Below are 8,497 nucleotides of genomic sequence, written 5' to 3'. Positions count from 1 at the left end.
AGGGCTGTGCCAGCTCCTCACTGCCCTTCTCTGGGTGCTCGTTGCCTTTTCTGGGGGGCAGCTGGCTGTCACCAAGCTGCTGGAAGTGTCGCTATCTCTGCAAGAAGGTAACGTGGTTGGGATGCTGAAGCCTGGGTGTGGGGCAAGGGCTGCTGCTGGGTCCCACTTTGCAGAGTGCGTTTGCAGCCGCTCCCTGGCACACAGTGTCACCCTTGTTATGGTGTTGGAGCCTCTGCTGCTGGGCTGGGCAGGGGAGGAGATGCGCAAAGCTGGTGGCCCAGGCCAGGCTGAGGACAATGTCCCTGCGTGTCGGGGCAGGGCTGTGCTGGCCCTGCTGCACCCAGGAGTGGCAGCTCTATGCTGTGCTGCCATGCGGATCCATTCTTCCCATGCAGCCAGGCATTGCCACGAGGTTTGCTCCTAGCGCTGCAGCCCTTGCACTGAAATCTGCCCGCCGTGCAAGGTACGGTTGTGCTGGGATCGCAGGGTCCGGTGCCCTGCCAGTTTTGCTGCTACTCTGGGGCCAATCCAAGGGCTTGGGGTGCCTTTAGGTGAGGGTGCGCTGGGTCTCCCTGTGCCTCCCGACCCAGGCAGAGGCTGGGGAGGGACGGGCTAGCAGGACCTCCGTCCAGGGCCCCGCAGCCTCCCCGCCCCCCGGAGCGGCGAACGCGGCGGCGTGACCTTAATCCGTGCCGACCTTGAGGGAGCGCGGCTGCGGGGCCGGGGCCGTGCGGGGCGCGGGGCGTGCGGGGGCCGAGGGGGCGGGCTCGGCGCTCCGCCACTGCCAAGGGGCGGGCAGCCCGGACAGCCCCGGCCCCGTGCGGCCGCAGTCGGAGGAGCACCGGCGGTACGGCGCGGAGCGGAGCGGCACCGGAGAGCTGGTACGGGGCTGGGCCGTCCTCGGAACGGGGGGCAATAGGGGCTGCGGGGAGGGGGAGCTGCGGGCTGGGGGGAGTGCCGCCTTGTTCTTCTGCTGGGGATTAGGTGTACCCCCAAGTCCTGAGCCCTGCACCTCCGGTGCGGTGCTGTTCCCGTCCCTTGGGCGGCATTTAATTCTCCCGGGTGACAGCTGGGGTGCTCACGCCGCTGTCCCCACGCAATGCGCGGGAACTGTCACTGGACGCTGGAGCGCGGCCGCCCGCCGCCCCAAGCCGCTGGCCGGGAGGGGAGAAGCGGCCCTGGCAGGAGGCAGCAGCCCTGCGGGAAGCTCTCGGGTCGGGTTTCCAGTCGGAGAGCTCTGGCTCCAGCCCCTGGCTCCTTTCCCTCTCTCCTCGATAGAGGAGCGAGAGTCGAAGCCGAGCTCTGCACGGCGAGGGGTCCTCGAGGGCACCGGGTGTGCTGGGGAGGATGGACAGCCGCGGTCCCGCTGTGCAATCGCAGGGTCTCATCTGCGGTGGGAAAGGTTTGCTGTACTGCGTGCGAGGCAGCCCCTGCTGCCCTGGTTGGGGATGGGCTGCACACCTTTGGGCCGTGCCTCCCTATGCATCTCTCTGGCACAAAGTAGGGGCTCACAATGTGAGATATTCATTTAGTTCCAAAACCTCAACTCTACTACTGGGCCAGCAGCCAGCAAGCAGCCCCCTGCACGCTGCCCCCGTTACCTGTGTGACCAAGCGCTGAGCTCAGCCCTGTTGGTGGCACCAAGCCGCTTCCTGTCCCGGTGTCTCCTCAGCCTTGACGCCTCCCCTCCACCCTGGCTTCCCAGAAGCAAGCCTGGCCCCATCCAGACCCTGCGCTCGCACAGGTCTGGCAGCTGAGCTTGGCAGCTGCCTGCGCGCTGACGGCACCCGCTATTCCCAGCCCCAAAGTGCTGGTGCTGTGCTGAGTCAGGGGCCTGGGGTACAGCCAGCACTCTGTGCCCCTCGCCCTGAGTAGGACCCCAGCCTGTGACAGGGCTTCCCCTGCACCCACATCCCTGCCTACCAGCTGCACTATCTGGTCCTTGAGGACTGCTCAAGCATCCGGCGATGAGCACATCCAGCAATTTATCTCTGGTCTAATTAAAGTCTTAACAGCCTCATCAAGGACTTATTGTCAGTTCGGTTGCATTTATAGTCCCGCGTGTCCCTGCTCGCTCCAGCAGTGCTGATGTTCTGCTCCCATCCCCTGGGCCCTGCAGTGCTGAGGTACCATGGGTCACCGACCCAGGCTCCTCACAGCTACCTCCAAACATGGTGCAAGGCTGTGCCCCAGCTCTGGGGCTCTCCCAGGCTCCCTGTTTTGCCAGCTCCCAGGGTGAGGAAGAGCTCAGATCCCCTCCCAGCTCTGAGGCTGCTCTCACAAGTTTTTCCATTTCCCCCCCACACCTTTCAAGCTCTGTCTTCCCGGTAAAACAATTAATATTTCATAAGAACAGCGGGACGAACTTGACACTTAACAAGAGGGTGAGCCGGCAGGAGGTACAGGCAGGTGTGCTCACACTAGGGCATACGCATACATCACCCGCGGGTGCTGGGGACAGACACCCCAGCAGTGGGTAGGCCTGCTGCACAGCCCTCTCTTCCCTCCCCAGCAGTGTCAACACGGAGGAGGCAGAGCCATGGCATCGCTGCTGTGCAACGCCCGTGAGTGTCCCAGCAGAGGGGTGCGTGCGGCAGGGCGCTGGGTGGAGTCCATTCCTCCTTCATCCTAGGTCCTAGAGGCTGGAGGGAGTGAGGTCCCCCCGGCCATGCAGCCCGCTCTGCCCCCAGGCATCCAGCTCACAGAAACACTGGAGAAGATGCAGCAAGGGACGCTGATGCGTAAAGTCAAATCCAAGAGCTGGAAGAAGCAGAGGTACTTCAAGCTGCAGGATGACTGCATGACCATCTGGTACCAGTCCAAGAGGACAGGCAAAATTGAGTCTGCTTGTGAGTACAGCTGTGGTGTGTTGTCCGTGCAGGTCGTTAGTAGGATTCAGAATGAACAGCAGGGTGAAAGTATGAAGATCCCTGAAACTGTGCTTGCAGAGAGTACTGAGATTCAGGAGAGGCTGTTTGTGTCAGGCTCTTCTCATCCAAATCTCTCTGGATGAGTGGTGGGTGGGTAGTTCAGTGGGGGAGTGCGGGGATGGGTGGAGCAGTGAATGGATGGATGGATGAATAGCTCCATGGATGGATGGGTGGATGGATGGATGCATGGATACATAGATGAGTAGCTGTACAAGTAGGTGGGTGAGTGGGTGGATGGATGGATGGATGGATGGATGGATGGATGGATGGATGGATGGAGGGATGGATAGGTCCATGAGTGGGTGTGTGGACGGTTGGATGGGTGAGCAGAAGAGATGTTTGGAAGGACAGATGCCTGTGGGCAGTGCCCCCTGCCCTGCGGTCCTTGTCCCCCACAGACAGACCTCCCCTCCCTCTGCCCCAGTCTCCATCAGCGATGTGGAGACAGTGCGGGAAGGGCACCAGTCAGAGGTGTTGCAGAGCCTGGCTGAGGAGTTCCCCCCTGAGCGCTGCTTCACCATTGTTTTCTACGGGCGTCGGGGCAATCTTGACCTCATCGCTGGCACAGAGGAAGAGGCGCAGTGCTGGGTCCAGGGCCTGCGCCAGCTCATTGAAGTGGCCACCAGCATGGACCAGAGGGAGAGAATAGACCAATATCCTTCCCATGGGCGCTGCACTGCCCTTCACATTCTGTCCTCCCCCCACCCCCTGTCTCCCCCAAGCCCTGCATCTCCAGCCTTGTCCTAGCGTGTAATTTTATGGGTATCACCGTCTGCATGAGGGAAGGGCAGCCTGTACCGAAAGGAAAAGATCTGACGCTCCCCCACTACAGCTCTCTTACCCAAGGCCCTTTCCCTTAACATCTGTCCCGGTTTCTTGCACATGGATTCGTGACTGGTTCCAGAAAGCTGACAAGAATAAGGACGGGCGCATGAACTTCAAGGAGGTGCAGCGTCTCCTCAAGATGATGAACGTAGACATGAACGAGGACCATGCCCTGCGACTCTTCCAGGTAAGCACCACACCTTAAGGCAGGATGGGCTGGAGCTGGCTGCACAACGCTTCCCTTCCTTCCTCCCTTCCTTGTGCCTTCCACTGGCAGTGGTGACCCATCGTGGGCTGGGCACCCCATGCTGTTGATGCTGAGTGAGCTTCCTTGCAGGCTGCCGACAAATCAGAGTCAGGGACGCTGGAAGGGGAAGAGTTTGTGCTCTTCTACAAAGCCCTCACGGAGCGCAAGGAGGTGCAGAGCCTCTTCCAGGAGTTCTCTGAGGACGGGAAGAAGCTGACGCTTCTGGAGCTGGTGGATTTCCTGCGGCAGGAGCAGCTGGAGGAGGAGGGCACGGAGGAGCTCGCTATGGAGCTCATTGACAAATATGAGCCCTCAGAGACAGGTGAGAGCCTGGAAAATAGCTGTGCTCTGCACTGGAGAGAGGACTGGGCATAGGCAAAGGGCTCACTGCTGCCCTGGTGTGGTCTGGCTGCAATTCTCCCTTTGTTTGGTCCATTCTTCTGAAACAGTTTGGCCAGCCATGGGGTGTGAGCTTTGGCTTTGGGGCCTACCTCCCCAGGGCTACCTCCATTATTCTTAATGCTCCAGCCTAGCCCAGGATGCCAGGAACTACTAGCAGTCTTATTTGCTCCTGCTCCATCCCCCTAGTCCCTGACTTTGGTTGAGTCTCCTGGTCTGCTCACAGCTAGGGCTCGCCACGCACTGAGTGCTGATGGGTTCCTCATGTACCTCTGCTCCCCGGAGGGCTCCATCTTCAATCCTCAGCACCGGGCTCTGTGGCAGGACATGACCCAGCCTCTCTGCCACTACTTCATCTCCTCCTCTCACAACACCTACCTGATAGAGGACCAGATCCGGGGTCAGAGCAGCATCGAAGGCTACATCAGGTAATGGGCTGCTCCCTCCCACTCGCCCCCAGCACCACCAGTGGCATGGCCGTGCCCGGGAGGAGGGTCTCTTTTGGAGATGCTAAGCCCAATTTTTCCTTTCCTGAATCCATCCATTTTTCCCTCCCTCCATCCATCCCTAGATGGATGTCCTCACCCTGGCGCATATCCCCTGATCCCTCAGGGGTGATACCACAGCCAGAGGGAGGGCTGGGGGATGGTGCCCTGGCTGGGGTACTGGGATGACTGCCCACCCATAGGGCTCTGAAACGGGGCTGCCGCTGCCTGGAGGTGGATTGCTGGGACGGGCCGAACGGGGAGCCCATAGTGTACCACGGCCACACCTTCACCTCCAAGATCCCCTTCAGGGAGGTGGTGAGCACCTTGGGGAAGTACGCCTTCCAGGTAGGGCACTGGGTGGCCCTCAGTGCAGTTGGGGTGAGGGGCAGCGATGGGGCAGTGGTGGTGAGGGTGGTGGCTGTGTCCATGCCCTGGGGACATCACCGAGGGACTGATCTGCAGCCTTGTGCTGTGCTATACAGGATCTGGGAGCTGATCTGATGGAGTGCAGGGGTGAGAGGAAGTAAAGGGGGGTCCTAGGGGCACTGAGGTGGTGGAGGGGGGTGAGTGAAGGTCTCATGGGGATCCAAGGACATGGTGAGCTCCTTTATGGTATTGAGCATGCATCTGAGAGCTGGCAGCTGTGCCCACTTCACCAAAGCTGTGCTGTAGCCATGCAGCTGAGCTGTGCTGTCCCTCGCAGCCCCACAGAGGTTGCTGCTGTTGCCTTGTCCCCCCACACTTCTTCTCACCCCAGCATCAGGGGGGACAGAAGCACTCATTGCTCCCCAGGCTTCCGAATTCCCAGTGATCCTGTCCCTGGAGAACCACTGCAGCATGGAGCAGCAGGAGGTGCTGGCCCAACAGCTGAAGGACATTCTGGGGGAGCAGCTCCTCACCGCCACCACCGACGGGCGCGTCCCCACCCAGCTCCCATCCCCGGAGGTAAGGGGCAGAGCAGGGTGAGGAGGTGGCTCTGCTGTCTCCCACCATCTTCCTCCTGGCAGCAGGGACAGCGCAGTGTCATAAGGAGGAGAGGGGAGCCCAGCACCCCAGGGTCCACACCTCTGTATCCCTGACCCCACAGGAGCTGAAGCACAAGATCCTGCTGAAGGGGAAGAAGATCGGTCGGCTGGAGGACACGCTGGATGGGCCAGGGGATGAGGCACCCGATGTGTCTGATGATGACAATGGGGCAGAGGCAGAGGAGGAGAAGCGGAGGATGAAGGTGGGTGGCCTGGGATGGGGACTCGGCACGCTGTGGGCTTCCCTGCCTGTTCATGCTGCAGAGCTGGTGGTGCTGACACAGCTCTGCTTTACAGAAGGACAGGGAGAGCCTGGCACAGGCATTGTCTGACTGTGTTGTCTACTGCAAGAATGTGTCCTTCCGGGGTTTCCAGGAGGCCCGCAACCACTCCCGGCCTTCCGAAATCTCCTCGCTCTCTGAGGCAAAGGCCAGGAAGCTCATCCGGGATGCAGGTGAGGTGGAAGGGGCAGCAGCGTGTGGGGAGCGGGCTAGGGCAAAGGGCAGGTGTCTTCTGGGTGTAGGGCAAGAGCCTTCAGACATGGGGCTTCCTTCTGGTTTCGAGAAAATTGGCCATAAGTGGGGGACTTGGGGCTGGCAGGGAAGTTGGGTTTTGTTGGGTTAGAAAGTGAGGCAGGAGACCTGGGCTACTTGGAGGGGAGAGAGGGGAGAATAGGTGGGTGGAGGGAAGGGTTGAAGAATGGCTGGTAGGGAGATGGGTGGTTGGGCAGGCAATGCATGTGGCTAAAGGATGACCACACGCTCCATCCCTAGGGAATGAGTTTGTCCGGCACAACACCTGGCAGCTGACACGCATCTACCCCAGTGGGATGCGGACAGACTCTTCCAATTACAGCCCCCAGGAGATGTGGAACGCAGGATGTCAGATTGGTATGGGATGTGTAAATCAGGGCTCTGGGCTGGGGAGATGCCCTGGGTTCCATATGAAGTGGCACCATCAGTGGCATTGGTGCCAACTGCTGCCAGCTCTGGCTGTAGCTCTTGCCCTGGCCCAGGGACACCTGACATGAGTACTTTGTGCCCTGTGTGTCCTTGCATCTCTGGCTGTGGGGACAGGCTGGTTCTTGCCTACAAAGCAAGGCATAGGGTCTCCAAGTTGTCCTGTGCCATGCTGAACCAATTCTTTGTCTCCTCCCCCAGTGGCCCTGAACTTCCAAACAGCTGGCATGGAGATGGACCTGTGCGATGGGCTGTTCAGCCAGAATGGCCACTGTGGCTATGTGCTTAAACCGCCCTTCATGAGAGATGAAGGGACTCTCTTCAACCCCAGTGATCCCAGCACTTGGCAGGGCCCCAGCCCCGTCACCTTGACAATCCAGGTATGGGCTGAGGGGGGATGCTGGGGAGCTGCATCATTGCGCTGGGGCTCTGCCTGTCCCAGCTGGTCAGAGAGCCATCCTGCATATTCCTTCTGCACAGGTGATCAGCGGGCAGCAGCTGCCCAAAGTGGCCAACAGCAAGGATGGAGCCATCATCGACCCCCTGGTACGTGTGGAGATCCATGGGGTGCCCGCAGACCAGGCACACCAGGAGACCAAGTACATCGAGAACAACGGTGAGCGTGCGTTACGGGGACCCGCTGTGCTGTCCTGCCCTGTCACCCACCAATGCCTGCTCTCCCTTACCAGGGTTTAACCCCCACTGGGACGAGACCCTTCAGTTCCAGCTTCACGTGCCCCAGCTGGCCCTTGTCCGCTTTGTGGTGGAGGATTATGACAAGACTTCCAGGAACGATTTTGTGGGACAGTTCACCCTGGCCTTTGCCAACATGAAACCTGGTGAGCAATTGCTGCAGTTATGCAGGGAGATGCTGAGGGGCTCGATTAGGTGCTAGGGAGTGGGGTGATCAGCCACGACCTTGCTGTCCCCTCTGCAGGATACCGTCACATCCATCTCCTTTCCAAGGATGGCACCAGCATCCCGCCCTCTTCGCTCTTTGTCCACATCCGCATCACCGAGCCGCCTGGCCCTGAGCAAGACTGAACCCACGGTGCCAGCGGAACCTGGATAGAAGCCATAGGGCTGACCTGGTTTTGGCCCGTGCAGTTGTGGCCACAGAGCTGACCATGCCACCCTGTAGTCAAATCTGTTTGTGTAGTCTCTGTGTTATCGTTGCTGCTGTGTCCCCTTTTCAGTGGCCTCTGGGGGTTGGGAAAAGGCAGTGATGTCTCCATGCCAGGTTTGGGATGCTGCCTACTGCCCTCCCTTCCCAGGCACTTGTATGGGGGTGTGCTGGTGTGTGTCCTTCCACGTATGGCTGGACGTGGACACAAAGAGGAGGAGAGCTGGTGCATGGGGCTGGTCCCCAAAGCCAGAGGAGCACAGCTGGAGCACAGCAAACTTCAGGCAGAGCTGGGAGAGGAGCCGGAACTCACTGCCTCCTGACCCAACAGAGCCAGTCAGAGCCCCTTGGCCTACACAGCCAGAGTGGTGCTCCTGCCCAGTGCCATGTTACTTACCCTTGCTGTGTCCTTTCTATGTAAGCAACCTAATAAATTGTTCAGTGACAGGCAGTGAGCAGTCTGGGTATAGGGGTGTTCGGTACAGGGAGTGGGTTTTGTGA

The 8,497-nt window shown here is 59.9% G+C and overlaps 1 protein-coding gene across 8 annotated transcripts; it reads left to right on the top strand.

The window, feature by feature from the left end:
* The first annotated feature begins 3 nt into the window (after positions 1–3).
* PLCD4 (phospholipase C delta 4) lies at positions 4–8,447 on the top strand. Of its 8 annotated transcripts, none has more exons than XM_042827257.1 (16): positions 4–107; positions 2,513–2,564; positions 2,691–2,849; positions 3,355–3,583; positions 3,813–3,942; positions 4,093–4,324; positions 4,628–4,829; positions 5,090–5,234; positions 5,682–5,834; positions 5,977–6,117; positions 6,212–6,368; positions 6,688–6,804; positions 7,075–7,253; positions 7,354–7,489; positions 7,563–7,712; positions 7,811–8,447. In XM_042827257.1, exons 2-16 carry the CDS (start codon positions 2,540–2,542, stop codon positions 7,915–7,917), a joined length of 2,262 nt encoding a protein of 753 aa, XP_042683191.1. In that variant the 5' UTR covers positions 4–107; positions 2,513–2,539; the 3' UTR covers positions 7,918–8,447. The 8 variants fall into 8 exon arrangements, with proteins under 8 accessions (XP_042683191.1, XP_042683190.1, XP_042683194.1 ...); XM_042827256.1 differs by lacking the exon at positions 4–107 and adding an exon at positions 355–463 and having other exon boundaries at positions 2,516–2,564; XM_042827260.1 differs by lacking the exon at positions 4–107 and adding an exon at positions 842–881 and having other exon boundaries at positions 2,691–2,775; positions 3,329–3,583.
* The last annotated feature ends 50 nt before the right edge of the window (positions 8,448–8,497 follow it).

Source organism: Centrocercus urophasianus, unplaced genomic scaffold (assembly GCF_019232065.1).
Source record: "Centrocercus urophasianus isolate 14NV4802_14NV808 unplaced genomic scaffold, USGS_Curo_1.0 seq_28, whole genome shotgun sequence".
NCBI classification, from domain to species: Eukaryota; Metazoa; Chordata; class Aves; order Galliformes; family Phasianidae; genus Centrocercus; species Centrocercus urophasianus.
The sequence above is the reverse complement of the archived record's forward strand: the minus strand, read 5'-3'. Positions and strand labels throughout refer to the sequence as shown.

What these genes read in the sequence shown, in the direction of transcription:
- PLCD4 (XM_042827253.1), top strand. Translation starts at nt 3,165, where the DNA reads ATGGATGGATGGATGGATGGATGGATGGATGGATGGATGGATGGAGGG. An exon ending in CAGAGGGAGAGAATAGACCA is followed by an intron (nt 3,584 to 3,812) that starts ATATCCTTCCCA and finishes GGTTTCTTGCAC; the next exon opens with ATGGATTCGTGACTGGTTCC. An exon ending in ATATGAGCCCTCAGAGACAG is followed by an intron (nt 4,325 to 4,627) that starts GTGAGAGCCTGG and finishes GTCTGCTCACAG; the next exon opens with CTAGGGCTCGCCACGCACTG.